This window comes from Neodiprion fabricii, chromosome 4 (assembly GCF_021155785.1).
Source record: "Neodiprion fabricii isolate iyNeoFabr1 chromosome 4, iyNeoFabr1.1, whole genome shotgun sequence".
Taxonomy (NCBI): domain Eukaryota; kingdom Metazoa; phylum Arthropoda; class Insecta; order Hymenoptera; family Diprionidae; genus Neodiprion; species Neodiprion fabricii.
This window is the reverse complement of record NC_060242.1, coordinates 12,765,817-12,788,877: the sequence shown is the minus strand read 5'-3', so window position 1 is coordinate 12,788,877 and position 23,061 is coordinate 12,765,817. Positions and strand designations below refer to the sequence as shown.

Below are 23,061 nucleotides of genomic sequence, written 5' to 3'. Positions count from 1 at the left end.
TCTGATTTTTATACCGTTCATACAACTGATTGACTCATAAATCGCTGTTATAATCTTTATAGAGAATTGAACGCTCTACAAAAAAAGTTTGATAACATTTTTTTATTAGTCCACGCGTTCAAAAGTTATTGAAGATCGAAGTTCAATTTTTTAAAAATTTGATCGAATTTAGTGAATTACACCGAAACTGTTGGTTTTGGTGACAAGTTAAGGATCAAATATTTCGTCAAACATAAATTGGAGTTCTAATAAATGTTGACCATTGATTTTTTTTTGTTCAATTCAATAGATATGATGCTTTTAAAGAATTTTTTTGCAGAATTAGAGCTAAAAATTTATATTAGGTTCAAAAATCATGTTGATTTCAATTTAAGTAGACATTAAAGAGTCTTTAATAAAAATAAATTTTTAGCTCTAATTCTGCAAAAAAATTCTTTAAAAGCATCATATCTATTGAATTGAACAAAAAAAAATCAATGGTCAACATTTATTAGAACTCCAATTTATGTTTGACGAAATATTTGATCCTTAACTTGTCACCAAAACCAACAGTTTCGGTGTAATTCACTAAATTCGATCAAATTTTTAAAAAATTGAACTTCGATCTTCAATAACTTTTGAACGCGTGGACTAATAAAAAAATGTTATCAAACTTTTTTTGTAGAGCGTTCAATTCTCTATAAAGATTATAACAGCGATTTATGAGTCAATCAGTTGTATGAACGGTATAAAAATCAGAAGAAGCAAAAATAATTTTTCCCATGTTATTCTTATGGGAATTACAAAAATGCGATGAGGACTATCTTAATATTAATATTAAGGGCTCATATTTTCACAATAATTTTTTTACATCGAAAAGAAACTTTTGAGCCTGTTTGGAAGAAAAAAAAAATTAATTTTTTTTTTTTGAATCACCCTAATATATATATATATGTTATAATTTTAAATTTACTTTTAAAAAAAAAGAAATTTTTCAGAAAAAAATTTTTTCTACAATAATTGATTGCATTAAAAATAAATACAATTCTTGAAAGGATCCTGTATATTTTTTAATTATTTGCTCACATATTAATTGAAATGAAAATATCATTCATTAGGAAAAATAATTTATTCAATCAATTGTTTCCTTCTTTTATTAAATTATTTGACCTATTCACCTCCATTTATATTCAATTATAATAATGCATCATATATATATATACATACATATATATATATATATATATATATATATATATATATATATATATATATATATATATATATATATATATACATATATATATATATATATATTGTTACAAAGGGTGAAATCACCCGTTTTGTCCCCTTTCAAATGATCTAGTAGTCATCATAGATAAAAGACGTTTATAAACCTCTTATGTCTTTAAAAAGAATAAGGTTGCTGCGTCAACCGATATTATTGTAAAAACAGTCAGTCTCTAGACTTTAAAAAGAGAGCTTGTGACCAAATACATTTATTTTCTTTCTTAACCCGTTGAGGACACACATCGAAAAAATAACGTTGAGGACACACGGGGTCCAGCGCACCCCACGCAGAAAAACAGTTCTCATTTGTGTTTCACGCTATGTATCGACTTAAAACCGGTGCGAAACTTTAATTTTATTCCATTAGACGGCTGACGATAGTTCGAGGTCGAAGATTATAAGACATCTGTATATATACACACATACATATTTAATGAATAACCATTATTTATTGCTTAAAAAAAAAAAATTCAATTCATGCATAAATACTTACGTTTACAGAAACAATATAACATCAATCAACGATAAAAAAAAAATTGAATTTTTTTAAGATTTTGCCACAGTAAGGCCACACGGGGTCTACAGAACCCCAAGAAAAAAACACGTGCGCACTAATATGTCTCTGCAGGATGACTAATGCCAAAGAGACCTTCGTAACGTGTCAAAACTTGTTGTGGAGACTTCAAACAACAACAGATGGGGCTATATATCTAATTCCTAAGGGTCTTTGTAGATTTAAAATTGCATTGAAATTTGTCTGGGGTCCGTTGGACCCCATGTGTCCTCAACGCGTTAATATTCCTTGTTCGTGAGACTTCTTTGGCTCGGCGTTCGCTTGAACCGCACAGAGAACCCTTTGTTTCTCTTAGATCTTTCGTAATTTCCCCCCGTTGTTACATTGGTGTCAGAAGCGGGATCTCTTCTGTGCCATTTGAGTGGATTTTGAGTGTAAAGAAGTATACAAAAAAAATGCAAAGATCTCCTCTGTCGAGAGCATCACGCGCGGAGCGACGAGCTGCCGGACGCGTTTCGTCGTGCCAGCGTTCTTCTGAACCAGCGTTTCCTCCCATTTCTCGTCGTTCGGAAGCTGAGGTTCAGCCCCAGCCCCAATTAGCTCTCTTGGCAGAGCTCATCCAGGGAAACCAACATTTGCTGATGCGTCAGATTCAGCAGCAAGAACAACATCGACAACAGCAACAACAACATCAACAACAGCAACAACAACATCAACAACAGCAACAACAACATCAACAACTGCTACAACAGCAGCTACAAGAACAGCAGAATCTTCTGCACGAACTACTCTCGCAACAGCGTCAACAACAAGAAATCGTGTCCCAGGCGTTGATCGGGATCCTGCAAGGTGTGCAAAAGCTTCAGGAGCGGCCGCAGGAATTCCCGATACGCCCAGTTCCATCCCCAGGTAGAAGGACTTCTCTTCCTTTAGTCCCGGTCCCGGCAAGGAGGACCTCCATTCATTCAATTCCGGATCAATCAAGGTCTGACGCTATTTATGGGGGAGGCGAAATTCCCCCTGTTGCTAAAAATTTTCCACCTGCTCTCGTCTTGCGACAAGCTCAGGTTAGCTCTTTTCCGCGATGCCACGATGTTCCGTCACGTGACATTTCGGAAGTAGTTGAGCGTCCTGTCGCGTCGTCTCATCCTAGTGTAGATATTCAGTCAGAGTTCCTGGCCTTTTTAAAATCACGCGGAACTGTCAATGTTCTCCCTCCGCAGACTCAGAGCTCGTTCGGACTCAATCAGGTCTCTGTACCTCCCGCGAGTATTGTAGAGTTGCCCTCGAAACAATCGAATTTGAAGCCCGGTTTGTATGACGGTTCGTCTGCTTGGAGTCTATACGAACGTCAGTTTAACATGATTAGTAAGGTTAATGGTTGGAATCCGTCCCAGAAAGCAGCTAATTTGACAGCTTCTTTGTCCGGTCCGGCTTTGGTAGTTCTTGGATCGCTTTCAGATTCGGATTCTGAAAATTTCGACAGCATTTGTGCGGCTCTTAAACTCCGGTTTGGCGAAGAACATCTTTTCAAAGTTTATTTTACTCAGTTCGAAAATAGACGTCAAGGGCCCAAGGAAGATTTAGCCTCTCTCGGAAATGACATCGAACGTCTCGCTCGACGTTCCCTTACTGATTGTGCAGAAAAAGCTAGAGATCAGATAGCTCGGGCGAAATTCATTAATGCGATTCGGAATCCGGAGCTTCGGTATCATTTGAGGCTCGCAGCTCCAACTTCTCTACACGAAGCAATTATTAAGGGCTTAGAATTAGAAGCCATAAACGAGGCGGATTTAGGTTCGCGTCAACTTCATCGATTGAGCCAAGCTGAACCTTCAGAAAATTCTTCATCCCGTCCTTCAGTCAATCAGCCTAGCTCAGATTCTTTTCCAGGAAGGAAAAATAGTGGTTTCTCTCGTTACAATAGATCAAACTCCAATCGGCCTGTCTCAGAGTGCCAGTTTTGCGGCGTAAGAGAACATATCGCGAAGAATTGTTTTAAACTCGACCGTCAGATGAAGACTGCGGAAGATTCGTGGCGCAAGAATGCCTCCAAGAGGGCTCCCTCTAATCCGGTTTGGGCAGCGCAACCTTCTGTTCCTCAGAATTCGGGAAACTAGCTACCGATGTTTCAAAAGGGCGGATATCATCGGTTTCTTCCAAGTTCCTTAGCCCTATTACTTCACAGTTCGTGGTTAGAGGCCTACGTCGTACCGGCTTATATGCTAAAGGTTCCGTCGACGGACTAAGTTGTTTGTGGGTGATAGATACTGGAGCCGAAATTTCCGTTGTTCGTCCTGATATGATTTCGTCTCTTGCTTCAATTATTCCTTCTGTGTCTATTCGCACTGCTACCGGAGCAACTACCCCTGTAGTAGGTAAGATGGTCGTGCAGGTAACAGTAGCGGATTGTGTTCAATCCCCACATGAAGTTCTAGCAGCTGACATAGAAGATGAAGGCATTTTAGGCGTAGATTTTCTTTCCGCTCACAACTGCGTCATTTCTACCGGCGATTCGACTCTTTGTTCTGGTTACCGTAAAATCAACCTCAAAACGTTTTGAAAGATTGGGATGAGTGGATTCCCTTATTTCTTTTATCGTATCGCTCTGCAATTCACGACACTACCGGTTTTTCTCCAGCTATGATGTTGACAGGTCGGGATCTTCGACTTCCGTCAGATTTAGAAAAGGGTGTCAATCCTTCCGTGGCTTCGTCCCAGGTGTATTTTAATTCCGTATTCCGTCAAAAATTGGACGAGGTTCATGAATTCGCTAGAGAAAGAATTCGTATGGTCTCCGAAAAGACCAAGGATCGTTATGACATTAGAGCTAGAAATTTAAAATTTGAGAAGGGAGATTCCGTTTGGTTATTTCAACCTCGTCGGCAACAAGGGCGTTGTCCCAAACTCCAAAGTAATTGGGAAGGTCATTATTTTATTGTTGACCGGATTAACGACGTTGTTTTTAGAATTAGACGTTCCCCTCGTTCGAAATCTAAAGTCGTTCATCTGGATCGCTTAGCTCCTTATCAGTCAAGAGCATCGTTTCAGTAGCTCTCTGAAGGTTAGAAAGTTCGTTGACAGGTTAAGGTTAGTTCGATGTTGTTCGATTCGAGAAATTTTGATACATCGATTTCTTTGGCTTGAAGAGTGTTTCGGTTCTGCGCTTGAATGAAGTAGTGAGCGTTTGGTCGATCCTCTCTTATTTTTCTAACCCACATGTCAGTTTCTTTGAGTTTTTATAGATTTTTCCCGACGAATCTGCCGTCTTTGGCTGTTCCCGATGTTACCTCCAACTGTACTGTTTGTCCGGTCTTAGCCTGGGTTCTCCGGATATTCAGATAAAATCGTTCCTTTTCTTTTGACTACATATTTAATTTATTTTATTCGTGTATTCTCCCAAATTCACTTGGTGAATTTGAATTGTTATACCACCACTCACATTTGTCCTCCAAACTCTAAGGTGTGCTGTTTTTTGAAGAAGTTTTGGATTCAGTCACCCGTTCCTTTTTCCTGTTTCCTGTGCCGGTTCTCAGAGGGAATCAACCTTTACGTTGTCTAGGACTCAGAGTTTTCCCAGTTATGGTTTCCCGCCTCGTTGTACGAAGAGGAATGAATTTTCTTTTCGGCGACGATCCAGATGATTTTGATGTCTTCAAATTCATGAAGAACTCACTGACTCACCCTTAACACTTACCTTTATAAAACAAGGCACACAAATTTTGAATTCAATTGAACGCTCAACTATCTGCTCAAGGTTTTCTGTGGTTCACCTTGAGACTGTGGGCAAATGCCAGATAGTAAAAAGGGAGTCTTTTAATTTTTAGAGCCACAGCTCCAACTCACCTTCGAGCACTGACTGCTAGATCACATTTTTTTGTAATTGTTTACCTTTTCCGAGTCGGGTCGACTCTTTTCCTCGAGGGGGAGTAATGTTACAAAGGGTGAAATCACCCGTTTTGTCCCCTTTTAAATGATCTAGTTAGTCATCATAGATAAAAGACGTTTATAAACCTCTCATGTCTTTAAAAAGAATAAGGTTGCTGCGTCAACCGATATTATTGTAAAAACAATCAGTCTCTAGACTTTAAAAAGAGAGCTTGTGTCCAAATACATCTATTTTCTTTTTTAATATTCCTTGTTCGTGAGACTTCTTTGGCTCGGCGTTCGCTTAAATCGCACAGAGAACCCTTTGTTTCTCTTAGATCTTTCGTAATTTCCCCCCGTTGTTACAATATATATAATAATATACATATATATATATATACATATATATGGTTCCTGAATATATTTATATTATACATTAATATAATTGAATATAAATGGAGGTAATCAAGTCAAATAATTTAATAGAGAAAGGAAATAGTTGATTGAAATAAATTTTTTTTTCTAATGAATAATATTTTTATTTCAATTACTATATAAGCAAATAATTAAAAAATATACAGGATCTTCTGAATAATTATATTTATTTTTGATGAATATAATTGACGTGAAAAAATTTTTTATTTTTCAAATTTCTCTTTTTTCAAGAGTTAATTAAAAATCATAATATCTATATATGTATATATTTGAATATTATACATTAAAATAATCAAATATACATACGATTTTTTATATATATATTATAAATTAATATAATTTAATATAAATGGAGGTAATAAAGTCAAATAATTGAATGAAAAAAGGGAATAGTTGATTGAAATAAATTATTTTTCCTAATGCATAATATTTTTATTTCGATTAATATGTGAGCAAATAATCAGAAAACATGCAGGATCTGTTTAATAATTATATTCATTCTGAATGAATTTAATTATTGTAAAAAAAATTTTTTTTTCAAAAATTTCTCATTTTTTGAAAGTAAATTCAAAATTATAATATATATATATATATATATATATATATATATATATTAGGGTAGGTCAAAAAAATCAAGTATTTTTTTTTTGGATTCGACACACGAAAACTAGTTCCTAGCTACCTCTAGAAAGTACTTACCAAATCTAAGCTCTTAATATTAACGGGAAGATTATGCTCATCATAGTTTTCCATTTTCAATTTAGTCTTATATAAAAATGGCCATATCTTATCACCAATAGATTGTTAAATTAGTTGCATCGTCAATATTTATAGGAAATTGAACGCTCTACAAAAATGGTCTCCTATACTTTTTTCATTAATCTAACCATTTAAAAGATATTCAAGGTGAAAGGTTGAAGTATTTTAAGGAAAATAACTTTTTGTTTTGAATTTTGTAACTTACTAAAAAATAATTATTGTCAAATGAGTTTCAGATATTTTCATAGGAAATTGAACGCTCTACAAAAAAGGTTTTTTGTGGTTAATCGATTACTGTAACCATTTAGAAGATATCCGCAGTAGAATCCCAATGCCTGTTGATTTTAATAGTTTTTAAATAATTATTTCCAATTTATCCATTCAATTTATGAATTTTTACAATATTCATGAGAATCTGAGTTTATTTCGAAAGAATGACAGTTTGCAAGTTATGTCTCATCTTTTGTTTGAGAATATAAAATGAAGACTATTTTAGGCAATTAAAAGTTGTGAATGACGCAGCAGAGCGTGGAGTAGCGCTGGTATCTGAATACAACCAATGCTTGACAAAAAACGAAGACCAGTTTCAATATTTATTGCAAGTTGTCAAGGAACATCGAGCAAAATTTCCGAATTGCAATAAAAGTCAATTTTTATAACTTAAACAAAAAGAAAAAATATATTTTTGTATCAATACTGTATTGAATTATAAAATTTCATATGGTAAAATAGAATTTTTTTTTTCTGCTGATATATTTGATGATATTTCTTAAATAAAAACCTTCTCTTTCTGGAATAGATCATAAATTATCTCAAAATCCATCAAATAAATGGATAAATTGGAAATAATTATTTAAAAACTATTAAAATCAACAGGCATTGGGATTCTACTGCGAATATCTTCTAAATGGTTACAGTAATCGATTAACCACAAAAAACCTTTTTTGTAGAGCGTTCAATTTCCTATGAAAATATCTGAAACTCATTTGACAATAATTATTTTTTAGTAAGTTACAAAATTCAAAACAAAAAGTTATTTTCCTTAAAATACTTCAACCTTTCACCTTGAATATCTTTTAAATGGTTGGATTAATGAAAAAAGTATAAGAGACCATTTTTGTAGAGCGTTCAATTTCCTATAAATATTGACGATGCAACTAATTTAACAATCTATTGGTGATAAGATATGGCCATTTTTATATAAGACTAAATTGAAAATGGAAAACTATGATGAGCATAATCTTCCCGTTAATATTAGGAGCTTAGATTTGGTAAGTACTTTCTAGAGGTAGCTAGGAACTAGTTTTCGTGTGTCGAATCCAAAAAAAAAAATACTTGATTTTTTTGACCCACCCTAATATATATATATATATATATATATATATATGTATATATATATGTATATCATACATTAATACAATTGAATATGAATGGAAGTAATTTAGTTGAATAATTTGATAAAATAAGGAAATAATTTATTTAAATGAATGATTTTTCTCACCGAATGATATTTATATTCTGATTGATATGTGAGCAAATAATTGGAAAATACATATCATTTTTTAAATGATTATATTTATTTTCAATGAATTTAATTATCGTAAAAAAACTTTTTTGTTTCAATTTTCTCTCTTTTTAAAAGTTAATTGAAAATCATTACATGTATATATGTATATGATTGAATATTGTACATTGATATAATTTAACATATGAATACATTTGTTTATATATACATTATGCATTTTTATAAGTGAATATAAATGGAGGTGATTAGGTCAAATAATTTAATAAACATAGAAAATAATCGATTAAATAAATCATTTTTCTTAACAGATAATATTTATATTTTAATCAATATGTAAGCAAATGATCAAAAAATTTATAGAATTTTTGTATCATTACATTTATTTCAAATGAATTTAATTATTGTAAAAAAATTTTTTTTCTTCAAATTTCTCTTTTTTTAAAAGTAAATAGAAAATCATATTATATATATGTGTATATATTTGAATATTATACATTCATATAATTAAATATAAATACATTCATTCATATATATATTGTACATTAATATAATTGAATATAAATGGAGGTAATCAAGTCAAATAATTCAATAAAGAAAGGAAATAGTTGATTCAAATAAATTATTTTCTCTAATGAATAATATTTTTATTTTAATTAATATGTGAGCAAATAATGAAAAAATATACAGGATCTTTTCAATAATTATATTTATTTTTGATGAATATAATTGACGTGAAAAAATCCTTCATTTTTCAAATTTCCCTTTCTTCAAAAGTAAATTAAAAATCATAATATCTATATATGTATATATTTGAATATTATACATTAACATAATTGAATATAAATACATTGATTTATATATATATTATACATTAATATAATTGAATAAAAATGGAGGTAATCAAGTCAAATAATTTCATGAAAAAAGGAAATAGTAGATTGAAATAAATTATTTTTCCTAATGTATAATATTTTTATTTCAATCAATATGTGAGCAAATAATTGGAAGATACGCAGGATCTGTTCAATAATCATATTTATTCTTAATGAATTTATTTATTGTGAAGAAAATTTTTTTTTTCTAAATTTCTCTCTTTTTGAAATTTAATCAAAAATCATTATGTATATATATGTATATGTTTGAATATTATACATTAATGAAATTTAATATATGAATACATTTGTTCATATATATATTATACATTATTATAATTTAATATGAACGGAGATAATTAAGTCAAATAATTTAATAAAAAAAGGAAATAACTGATTAAATAAATTATTTTTCTTACTGAATCATATTCTCATTTTAAATAATATGTGAGCAAATGATTAAAAAATATACAGGATCTTTTCAATAATTATATTTATTTTCAAATTTCTCTTTTTTCAAAAGTCAATTTAAAATTGTAAAATATATATATATGTATATTATTATATATGTATATATGTATATATATTAGGGTGCTTTTTTTTGGACTATTTTTTTTTTTCGGTCCCATCGTGAAATTTTGTTGGAAATACAACAAAAAAAATTCCCTGAAAGATTGAGCCCTTAATATTAATATTAAGTGCTCGCCCAAGGCATGTAAAGATTTCCCGCTTAAGATACACGTAAACTTTAATTTTTTTTCTTTAAAACATCCACAGTTCAGAGGCATTCTATGGTGTAGTCTAGGACGTCAGTAGGTTTTCTTCGGAATGAAATGCTCTACAAAAGTGCTCATTGCGGTGAAGTCGTAACTCACACCGGCGAAGTCGTACGGGCCACCCAAACCCAATTTTTTCATGAAATTCTTGTCTTTTTGCCCGTATCTCGTAAATAACAAGAGCTACAAAAAAAAATATACAACAAATTTGTAGGAAATTTAATTTTCTACAGAAAAGTTTCAGAAAACCAAATTGCTAACATCGATATTTATTGAGATATTGGGCTTTTAAGGTGAGGAAGTATGGAATTTTCATGAATTATTGAGTTAAATTATCGAATTATTGATTGTCGAATATTTTTTTGTTTTGTAGCTCTTGTCATTACAATTACAATTCTTGTCATTACAATTACAATTCTTGTCATTACAATTACAAGAGCTACAAAACAAAAAAATATTCGACAATCAATAATTCGACAATTTAACTCAATAATTCATGAAAATTCCATACTTCCTCACCTTAAAAGCCCAATATCACAATAAATATCGATGTTAGCAATTTGGTTTTCTGAAACTTTTTTGTAGAAAATTAAATTTCCCACAAATTTGTTGTATATTTTTTTTTGTAGCTCTTGTTATTTACGAGATACGGGCAAAAAGACAAGAATTTCATGAAAAAATTGGGTTTGGGTGGCCCGTACGACTCGCCGGTGTGAGTTACGACTTCACCGCAGTGAGCACTTTTGTAGAGCATTTCATTCCGAAGAAAACCTACTGACGTCCTAGACTACACCATAGAATGCCTCTGAACTGTAAATGTTTTAAAGAAAAAAATTGAAGTTTACGTGTATTTTAAGCGGGAAATCTTTACATGCCTTGGGCGAGCACTTAATATCAATATTAAGGGCTCATTCTTTTGGGGAATTTTTTTTGTTGTATTTCCAACAAAATTTCACGATGGGACCGAAAAAAAAAAATATAGTCCAAAAAAAAAGCACCCTAATATATATGTATATTCTACAATAATATAATTGAATATAATACACATTCTTGAAACTTCACTTATCGCTTTGAGCAGGCCTTGTGAAGGTACAGTATTTTTTTCAGATTCTCCAATCATGTCCTACATCGTGAAAATGACTCTAAAATAACGCTGCGACGCCACCGCGGGGCAGCGGTGTACGGCAACCGGCCGCCCGCCATTACGTAGAGACTCGGCGCGCCGCAATTTCATGCGCATCGACACCTTTAATGATTTTTTACTCGGAAACGAAGAAAAACACCCCTCTGGAATTAATTCACAGGTTGTAGTACAGTTCAAGGAACATGTCAGAATCTTAAGAAAATTTTTTGATCGTGTCAGTCACTGTTTTAAAAATCTTTGAAAAATTAATTGTTGAATAAACAATTGATAACAACTTTTTTTTACCATTTCGTATTTTTTTTTAAATTCTATAGAGCTTTCCGCGTAATTTGAAGAAAAATATATATTCTATCTAATTTTTCGCCGAACTTATGAATTTTTGAAAAAAATGGGAGTCTAATTTGTTATTGTTAATAAAAAATCGAATTTTGCATTATGAGATTCGCGCTTCGGCACAAAAATCTAACTCCTCACACACAATCCACATGCCAAATTGAAAAAATATCTGAGAGATGACTGATCCGGTTGACGCGGAATAGCCCATATGTATATATGTATATATATATATATACTAGCAGCCCATCCCGGCTTCGCACGGGCATATAATAATATTAAGTAATAATATAAATGTTATTTTTCTAGAAACTCACTGTAAACATTGTGTATTTTCTTTTATTATATTATTATATGCCCGTGCGAAGCCGGGATGGGTTGCTAGTTATGCTGATAAAATGTAGCTTATATGACACGTTCGTAGATTTACCATAGCAGCGCCATCTATTGATGACTTACTCAACCCAGTCGAAAGGTATCGACATCTGTTAGAATCATTCGGAGTTAACAGATAATTGTGACTGTCAAATAATAACAGACAAATAATTAGCAATATATTATAATTGCGACTATAATTTGAGATTTAAACTGTCCTATCTCTCAAGTTGGATCGAACTGCACATGGTGTGCGTATTTTATTATAATCGGTTAAGTGGTTTAGGAGTCCATTGAGGACAAACATCGTGACACGAGATTTATATATATTAAGATATACATTAATATAATTGAATATAATCGGAGGTAATTAGGTTGAATAATTTAATGAAACAAGGAAATAATTGATTTAAATAAATTATTACTCTCAACGGATAAAATTTATATTTTAATTAATATGTGAGCAAATGATCAAAAAATACAAAGGATTTTTTGAATGATTATATTTATTTTTAATGAATTTAATTATTGTGAAAAAATTTTTCTTTTTTTAAAAGTGAATCCAAAATTATAATACATGTATACATATATATATCATTATATATATATATATATATATATGTATATATATGTATAGTATACACTAATACGATTGAATATAAATGGAGGTAATTTAGTCAAATAATTTTATAAAATAAGGAAATAATTGATTTAAATAAATCATTTTTGTTACCGAATAATATTTATATTTTAATAAATATGTGAGCAAATAATTGAAAAATACATATGATTTTTTAAATAATTATATTTACATCTAATGAATTCAATCATTGTTAGAAAATTTTGTTTTTCCGATTTCTCTTTTTTTAAAAGGAAACTCAAAATTATAATATATATATATATACGTATAATAATATATATATATATATATATGTGTGTATATATATGTATATTATACATTAATACGATTGAATATAAATGGAGGTAATTAAATCAAATAATTTGATAAAATGAGGAAACAATTGATTCAAATAAATGATTTTTCTCATTGAATGATATCTTTATTTCAATTTATATGTGAGCGAATAATTAAAAAATGTACAGGATTTTTTCAAGAATTATATTCATTTTTAATGAATTCAATTATTGTGAAAAAATTTTTTTTCAAAAATTTCTCTTTTTTTAAAAGTAAATTGAAAATCATGATATATATATATGTATATATTTGAATTTTGTGAAACGTATATAATTTTTGAACTACTGGTAAATTCGAAAAATTAACGACGGAGCCAGGAATCGAACCTGGTATCTAGCGATGCTTTACCGGAGCCTTACTCCACTAGACCACCTAGCCTAACTACCAAAAATAATACGCCCGAGATATCCACATTAGGGATATTCGCAAGGTTCAGCTCGACCGTAGTGCAATGGAAGAGCCTCGTCTTGGAGGAACCGCCTTTGTGATCACGGTATCCTCTGCGCCAGGTAAGTATAATATAGAGTCAGGGCGGCTAGGTGGTCTAGTGGAGTAAGGCTCCGGTAAAGCATCGCTAGATACCAGGTTCGATTCCTGGCTTCGTCGTTAATTTTTCGAATTTACCAGTAGTTCAAAAATTATACACGTTTCACAAAATGAAAATTGCCTCGTGATTAATATTAATATTGATGATGCATATCCGCATTTAAATATTAGACGGTCATTGACTGTCTTACGAGCTTCGCACCAAGAAGCGTAAGATTCCAAAATGCAAACACTTACAGACATTCTTACAAATTTGTGTCTCGAAGAGGAAGAACACTTTCTATATTCACACATATATATTTGAATATTATACATCAATATAATTTAATATAAATACATTTATTTATATATATATATTATACATTAATGTAATTAAATATAAATGGAAGTAATCAAGTCAAATAATTTAATAAAGAAAGGAAATAGTGCATTGAAATAAATTATTTTTCCTAACGTATAATATTTTTATTTCAATTAATATGTGAGCAAATAATTAAAAAATATACAGGATCTTCTCAATAATTATATTTATTTTTAATGAATACAATTGACGTGAAAAGATTTTTCATTTTTCAAATCTCTCTTTTTTTAAAAGTAAATTAAAAATCATGATATTTATATATGTATATATTTGAACAATATACATTAACATAATTAAATATAAATACATTCATTTATATATATATTATACAATAATATAATTGAATATTAATGGAGGTAATCAAGTCAAATAATTTAATGAAGAAAGTAATAGTGGATTGAAATAAATTATTTTTCCTAATGTATAATATTTTTATTTCAATTAATATGTGAGCAAATAATTAAAAAATATGCAGGATCTGTTTAATAATCATATCTATTCTTGATGAATTTAATTATTGTGAAAAAAAATTTTTTTTCAAAAATTTCTCTTTTTTCAAAAGTAAATTCAAAATTAAAATATATACATATATATATGTTTATTATTATATCTATGTATCTGTGTATGTATATATATATGTATATTATACATAATTACAACTGAATATGAATGGAGGTAATTAAGTTAAATACCTTGATAAAATAAGGAGATAATTGATTCGAATGAATTATTTTACTTACCGAATAATATTTATATCCTAATTGATATGTGAGCAAATAATTGAAAAATACATATGATTTTTTAAATAATTATATTTATTCTCAATGAATTTAATTATCGTAAAAAAACTTTTTTTTTTCAAATTACTCTTTTTTTAAAAGTTAATCAAAAATCAAAATATGTATATATGTATATGTTTGAATATTATACATTAATATAATTTAATACATTTGTTTATATATATATTATACATTATCATAATTGAATATAAATGGAGGTGATTAGGTCAAATAATTTAATGAAAAGAGGAAATAATTGATTAAATAAATTATTTATATATATATGTGTATATTTACATATCATAACTTAATATATTATACATTAATATAATTCAATATGAATACATTTATTTATATATATATTATACAATAATATAATTGAATATAAATGGAGGTAATCAAGTTATACAATTTAATAAAATAAGAAAATAATTAATTTAAATGAATTATTTTTCTTAAATTGGAGAATAATCAATTTTAGAGAATTCAAAAGACGAAATGAATAAATAATCATTTATTGTTTGCGCTCGGCATCGATGGCGGTAAGAGATTTTTTACCAACGAGGGTTGTAAGTCCTCGTCAAACCAATCGGGAAAGATTTTCGATGCACTGGCTTCCTTGAGACAATTGGGTTTGACTCAAAGATGATTCAATGTTATAAGGTTTAGTCAACAAATATATTTATTAACAGACTTGAAATAATTTGAATACACTGTTGAGTTCGGTTGTATGAGATTCACGCGGGGTAGGGAGAAGAAGTTGTGGCAGTAGAGTAAGTTGGTCTTCTCTTCGCGTTGGTCGAAACAAATCTGATCTTAAAGGTAGGTTTTAAAAATTAGCTAAGTTCCGATGGCCAAAAAACTACTGGAAGGGGTAGGATTGTCCCTTGAGAGAAGGGGTGAATTTTGCTTGGGAGTGGGAGTGAGCACGTGAGCCAGAAGCAGAAACGTACATTCCCAATGTGCGATGCCCGTGCGGGCGTTTTAGGATACACGTCATAAAAAAAAACAAGGAACGAAAGGTGAAGATTAGAGGATTGGTAGGTAGGCAAAGGTATTTACGAGTAGAAAGTAGAGAATTTGTCGAGATTGCAAGACTGGCTGCCAGATGTGGCAGACCGGCGTAAGGAGTATCCTTTTTTGCAAATCAGTCGACGCAATTCGTCCATAAGGGATGGGAACTTCCAGCAGTTGAATAGCTTATGACCTTAAAACGTGACTAAAATGTCCACGCAGAGATTAGAATTAAAGACTGTAAAACGTGAAAAAGAATGCCGCTAATTTACAGCGCGGATTCGACATACTCCCCGGGTTGAGCACACTGTGGTCAAAATTGAATGAATCCGATAATTGAATTCGCTAATTCGTTAATTAAAGATAAGTGTTATGATCTATGGGGTAAAATTATAATCTCAAAATTAGGTCTGGATTGAAACACATTGGGGCGGATATATGTTTAAGAGAGGTTCTCTGCTTCTGGATCAATTGGTAATAGAACCAATTTCTATACGGCCCGATCGACCACCCCTTTCGCTGTTCTGATGGAGACGACGCGGATCACGCCGTCTGCTCCTGGATGGATTGTTGTTACGCGGCCCATGCGCCACTGCATGGGTGAAAGGTTATCGTCCCTGATGAGAACGAAGGAGCCTTCCTTGATGGCGTGACACCCGGTGGTCCATCGGTAATGGGCGTTGAGTTCCGACAGATATTCCTTGTGCCATCTATCCCAGAATGACTGTCTCATCCTTTGAATATTTTGCCAGATGGAGAGACGGTTGGGTGGAATCTCCGAGAAATCCTGTTGGGGTAAACTTGTCATCGTGTCACCAATCAGAAAATGTGCAGGAGTGAGAGGGAGAAGGTCGTTAATGTCAGAGGATAGAGGAGTTAATGGGCGAGAATTAAGAATTGCTTCGATTTCGGTTGCAAGAGTAGTCAGTTGTTCGAAAGTGAGGGTTTCAGTGCCAACTACACGCAAAAAATGCCGTTTGAACGACTTGACGACGGCTTCCCAGATTCCTCCAAAATGCGGTGAATATGGAGGATTAACGTGCCAAGTGATTTCCTTTTCTGATAAATGGTTTTGCACCTTTTCGTTATGCTCCGATGAACGTATTAGGGTCTGTATTTCCTGGATTTCGTTTTTAGCCCCAACAAAGTTTGTGCCATTGTCTGAGTACATAGAATTACAGCGGCCGCGTCTGGCAGTAAAACGTCGTAGTGCGGCAATAAAGGCATCGGTGGTAAGATCGCTCACTAATTCTATGTGAACTGCCTTTGTGGCTAAACATGTGAAAACAGCTATGTAGGCCTTGACTTTGTTTTGATTTCGTACACGTTTTTCTTTGATGAAGAATGGACCGCAATAATCTACGCCTGAATGAATAAATGGTCTAGCTTCTGATACCCGGACGTTTGGCAGTTGACCCATTTTGTAATTGATTGGACGAGGATTCAGTTTGGCACAGGTCACACAGTGTTGGATTACGTTGCTTATTTGTCGTCGTCCATCGATGATCCAGTAGTTTTTTCGGAGGTTGTAGAGTGTAGCTTGAGTACCGGCATGGAGGCCTGAGATGTGTTCCTTCCGGATGATGAGTTCTGTGATCTTGTGGTTTTTTGGTAAAATTATGGGATGCTTCTGATTATACGAGAGAGATGAATGATTTAAACGACCGCCGACTCTTATGACTCCGTCTTCATCAATCCCAGGATCTAAAGGTGTTAGACAACTCTTTGAATTAATTGGACGACCTCGTTGCAGATCGTGTAGCTCAGATGCGAAGCAGATTCTTTGTATCCATGCGATAATGCGTAGAGTAACTGTTCTTAGTTCGTCTACTATGAGAGGACCTGTTCTTCGGTTTCTAAATCGCAGACAATAAGCGGTGACTCTTTGTAGCTCCGTAAACGTACTGTATCGTTCAAGCATCGAGTCTCCTCCGGTGATGATAAGGCAGGTTGCATTACGTAATTCTGGAATTTCCTGTGCTACGTTCAGTGTAATCGACGGCCATTGAGTTTCATCCTCTGTCAGCCAGGCTGGACCGTGCATCCAAAGACTGTTTTTTGTAAATTCGGTCGGTAATTGTCCGCGAGATAAAGCATCGGCGGGATTGTCCTTTGTTCGGACGTGTCTCCATTCTACCGACTTCGCTCGTGATTGGATGCTTGCAACTCGATTTGCCACGAAGGTTTTTAATACATGTGGAGATGTATTTAACCAGTTCAACGTAATTGACGAGTCTGACCAGAATATTGTTTTACTGATCGGTACCGAGAGAGTTGATTTGATATTCTCGTACAAGTCTACGAGTAATTGCGCTGCGCATAATTCGAGTCTTGGTATAGTTTGTACCGTTTTTATGAGGGCCACTCTTGATTTGGCACAGAACAAGGATACCTGGGTGTTACCATTGTCTGATCGGAGATAAATACAGGCTCCATAAGCCTTTTCTGAAGCGTCACAAAAACCATGTACTTGGATATCCTTCGCATTTTTATGAAGAAGGTTTCGATGAAATGATAATTGGTTAAGCAGGTTGAGTTGCCCTGCGAACTCGGTCCATTTGGTATGAAGCCATGTAGAAATGGATTCGTCCCAATCGAGTTTCATTCGCCAAAGTTCTTGCATTATCAGCTTAGCATGAACAATGACTGGATTTACCAATCCTAAGGGATCGAAGATTTGCGCAGTTTCGGAGAAGATTGTCCTTTTTGTAAAGCGTGATGAAAGGTTTATAGGTTTGACGGTGTATATCAGATTATCTGTTTCGGAATTCCAATATACGCCCAGAGTTTTGAGATTCGGATCATCACCGGCTAGAAGTTGTAGATTTACTTTGGTTGCGGGCAAGCCTTCTAACACACGTATGTCGTTCGAAGCGCATTGGCGTAAGTTGAAGCCTCCTCGTTTTAGTAGAGCGACAACTTCGTTCCTCAAGTTAATAGTTTCTTCGATTGTTGGTGCACCTGTTAGCAGATCATCGACATACAGAGCATTTTTTAAGGCCTGGGATGCTGCTGGAAAGTCCTGACCTTCGTCTTCAACTAGTTGAGCTATGGTTCTTATCGCGAGAAATGGGGCTGACGTGAGTCCGAACGTCACAGTGTTGTGCTCGAACGTAGCGATTGAACCGTCGTTTTCCTTCCAGAGAATTCGTAGATATTTCCTATCCTCCGGTCGAACAAGACATTGCCTATACATTTTCTCGATGTCTCCTGTTAAGACGTAGTTGTGAAGTCGAAAACGTAGGATTAAGGTAAGAAGATCGTCTTGAATAGTTGGTCCAGTCATGAGACATTCGTTCAGCGATATCCCTGTGGTTGATTTAGCGGAACCATCGAACACTACTCGTACCTTCGTGGTTTGACTGGTTTCCTTGATGACAGCGTGATGTGGGAGATAAAATCCTTCTTCGTCGTTAGATGGTACCCTTGTCATGTGTCCGAGATTTATATACTCTTCAATGACCTCGGTATATTGCTGTTTGAAATGAGCGTCCTTGGCGAAGCGTCGTTCGAGAGTTTGGAGACGTCGAAGAGCGAGATCTTTGGATAATCCGAGCTGGTTTTTCTTTTCGTTGAAAGGTAGGGCTACGACGTAACGTCCGCTAGGATTGCGAGATACATGTTTTGTGAAATGATCTTCACACGATTGTTCTTCTGCGGAGAGATATTTGGTGACGGGGCCTTCTTCCAGCTCCCAGAACCTGCTCATATCCTCCTGTAGTTTCAACGTGTTGCAGGTAGCGCTGCTTGTTTGCTGATCGATTATTGTATGGGAAGAGATATTACCCACGATGACCCAACCAAGTAAGGTTTTTTGTAGATAAAGATCTGGGTCCTGAGTTGATGAGAGACGGATTGTCCCGATTGAGAGCGTGGCCATAGAGGGACCTGCGCTCAACAAGATCTGTAGTGGAGCTGGTTTGTCAAAATCAGGATCAGCCATCCGAATGTTTTTTGGGATCACTATAGAGGAGCAATCGACATGTTCTGGAGGCGTGAGTGAGCTAATTTGGGGAACAATGAAGAAGTCAAGAGTCTTCTTGTATCCGGTAATCCGAGATTGGATTGTGGCTTGGATCACGTAGTGAGAAATGGTTGACATACCATCTACAGCGCCGATGGGAACGGAGCACGTCCCTTTCGGCAAGTTGAGTTCGTTTGCTAAGGTTTCAGTGATGAGATTAATCGACGAAGCTGTGTCGAGAACGGCTCTACACGATATGAGTCGTTCAGAGTTATCCAACACAAGAATTTTCGCAGTTGCAATCAATTGATCGGCGACTGTGTTAGATGATGATGCAGAGCTGGGCTGCGGAGTTCGTGATACTTCGGTTTCTGAAGCTAGTCATGCTGATGTTTCGTTAGATTTCGTAGCTGGCTTAGTTTCATGTAACAAAGAGTGATGTCTCTTGTTACAAGTTTGGCAATTTCGTGCTGACAAACAGGTTTTTGCCGAATGTTGCCTTCCTAGACAATTCATGCAGAGTTCCGCCTTCGATACAGCTTGGATCCGCTCTTGAGTTGTCATTTTTTGAAAGTCCTCGCAACCATAAACTTTATGAGATTGGTTGCATATGGGGCACGTTGGTTTGGTTGAAGAAGCGTTCGTCGTTGTAACGAAACTTTGACCGCGGAGGTGCGTTCCCTGTCGTTCGCGACGCGCCGTACCTGGCTTAAAGTTTCGAGAGTTTATGGCCCTTGGGTTCGAGGTTGTGGTCTTTGGCGCGGTCAAGGTATGTTCTGAGCAATTCGCTCGAGCTTCAAGGAAATCGAGTAAGTCGGTGTATGATTGAACTTCGTTAGTTTTTATCGATAGCTCCCATTCTGTCATTAACGATACGTTGATTTTTGACCGAATGAGATGAATTATGGGGATGCTCCACGTCTTTACGGATTGACCCTTATTTTCGATCGCTCGGAGATGTTGTCGAAAGGCATCCACTAATTCTTCTAACGATCCGGATGATTCCTTTGCGACACGTGGAAATTCGCTAAGAGCAATCCAGTGTCTTTCAATTACCTGCCGTTTCCGATCATAATTTTTGTTCAGCATTGTTAGGGCATCCTCGTAATTTCGTCCGGTTATTTCTAATGATTCTATGGTTTTGAGAGCTCTTCCTTTAAGTGCAGATCGTAAATATTGAAATTTTTGCACTAGAGTTAGATCTTTGTTCTCGTGAATGAGCGCGGTAAACATGTCGTAAAAGGGCGCCCAGTCTTCATGATTTCCGTCGAAGTTACTTAGCTGAATTTGTGGTAACCTCACCGGAATATTTGAAGAACTGGGTACTGAGATGCTTGCTTCAGGATCTGATACCGTCGTGGTAGATGAGGTGTCGCGTTGCAAGTTCGGCAATATATTGCTAACCTTCGCGATGATTTGATAATATCTATCTTCCATGTGTAAACCTTCATCTTGTTCTACATCTGTAGGATTAATTCGTTCTATTTTTTCTTGTAGGGGGAAAAATTTGTTCCAACGTTCTTGAAGAGTTTGGAATTGTTTATTGAGATACACGCGATCCGATTCACCCGTTCCTGTTTCTTCGACGAGCATTTTTTCAAAGTGCGTAAGTCGACGTTTCATTAGACCTCGCGATTGATGCAATTCTACGAGTTCATTTGCTCGATCTCCACTAGAGCCTTGCGTTTCTGGTATTTTTTACGGAGTATTTGACAGTTGCGTGGTAATTTAGGAAGGAAAGGGAGACGATTGGTGATTTGATAGATTAACGAGCTTACCGATTGTTGAGGTTTGCGTGGCTGCTACGTTGAGTAGCGATGAATTACCGTTGTTGTGGGTGATTTTCCGACGTGGACTTTTTTATGGCAACAGTTCTTGGATAACAATGATACTTCGTTGAAAAAGTCGTTAGTTTTTGTAGTTATCCGGCTCGAAGGACCAAAATGTTTGCGCTCGGCATCGATGGCGGTAAGAGATTTTTACCAACGAGGGTTGTAAGTCCTCGTCAAACCAATCGGGAAAGATTTTTGATGCACTGGCTTCCTTGAGACAATTGGGTTTGACTCAAAGATGATTCAATGTTATAAGGTTTAGTCAACAAATATATTTATTAACAGACTTGAAATAATTTGAATACACTGTTGAGTTCGGTTGTATGAGATTCACGCGGGGTAGGGAGAAGAAGTTGTGGCAGTAGAGTAAGTTGGTCTTCTCTTCGCGTTGGTCGAAACAAATCTGATCTTAAAGGTAGGTTTTAAAAATTAGCTAAGTTCCGATGGCCAAAAAACTACTGGAAGGGGTAGGATTGTCCCTTGAGAGAAGGGGTGAATTTTGCTTGGGAGTGGGAGTGAGCACGTGAGCCAGAAGCAGAAACGTACATTCCCAATGTGCGATGCCCGTGCGGGCGTTTTAGGATACACGTCACAAAAAAAAACAAGTAACGAAAGGTGAAGATTAGAGGATTGGTAGGTCGGCAAAGGTATTTACGAGTAGAAAGTAGAGAATTTGTCGAGATTGCAAGACTGGCTGCCAGATGTGGCAGACCGGCGTAAGGAGTATCCTTTTTTGCAAATTAGTCGACGCAATTCGTCCATAAGGGATGGGAACTTCCAGAAGTTGAATAGTTTATGACCTTAAGACGTGACTAAAATGTCCACGCAGACATTAGAATTAAAAACTGTAAAACGTGAAAAAGAATGCCGCTAATTTACAGCGCGGATTCAACATTTATCTATCTATATGTTTTCTTTGAACCTTATAATAAGTTCTCATACGTTGTATAAATGTTTCAAATTATCATTCATAAAGTAAATTAAATGGCATTTTCTTAATGAATAATATCTGAATTTCGGATAATATGTGAGCGGATAATTAAGGAATATATAGGATATTTTCAATAATTACATTTATTTCCAATGAATATAATTCATGTTAAAAAAAATTTTCTTCTCAAAAATTTCCCTTTTTTTAAAGTAAATTGAAAATTATAATATATTTATATATATATATATATATATTTATATATATATAAATATATATATATATATATATATATATAGATTTATATATATATTATGATTTTTAATTTACTTTTAAAAAAAAATATATATCTTACATTATTATATTATACAATAATATATCATACAATAATATAATTACATACAAATGGAGGTAATTAGGTTGAATAATTTATTAAAATAAGAAAAAAATCAATTTGAATAAATTATTTTTCTCAAATTGAGGGATAATTAATTTTTGAAAATTAAAAATATGAAATTAAATGAATAATTATTTCTTGATCTGCATGTTTTCTCCAAACCTTATAATTAGTTCTAATCCATTGTAAAAATGTTCCTGATACGATTCATAGAGTAAATTGAACGGCATTTCCTTGATGACCAATATTTATATTTTAATTAATATGTGAGCAAATGATTGAAAAATACATAGGATTTTTTTAATACTTACATTAATTTTAAATGAATTTAATTATTGTAAAAAAATTTTTTTTCTTTCAAATTTCTCTTTTTGTAAAAGTAAATTAAGAATCAT

General features: G+C 33.7%; 1 protein-coding gene and 1 non-coding gene across 2 annotated transcripts; both read right to left on the bottom strand.

Moving 5' to 3' along the window:
• Window positions 1-13,208: 13,208 nt before the first annotated feature.
• Window positions 13,209-13,362, bottom strand: LOC124181761. The gene has a single exon (XR_006870566.1). It is a non-coding gene; the product is annotated as a U1 spliceosomal RNA (small nuclear RNA).
• A 2,673-nt stretch (window positions 13,363-16,035) lies between these two features.
• On the bottom strand, window positions 16,036-21,102 carry LOC124180643. Its single transcript, XM_046566391.1, has 2 exons — window positions 19,989-21,102; window positions 16,036-19,886 (listed from the first exon to the last, which is right to left on the bottom strand). The coding sequence occupies exons 1-2, from the start codon at window positions 21,100-21,102 to the stop codon at window positions 16,036-16,038; spliced, it is 4,965 nt and encodes a 1,654-aa protein (XP_046422347.1).
• Between the last annotated feature and the right edge of the window lie 1,959 nt (window positions 21,103-23,061).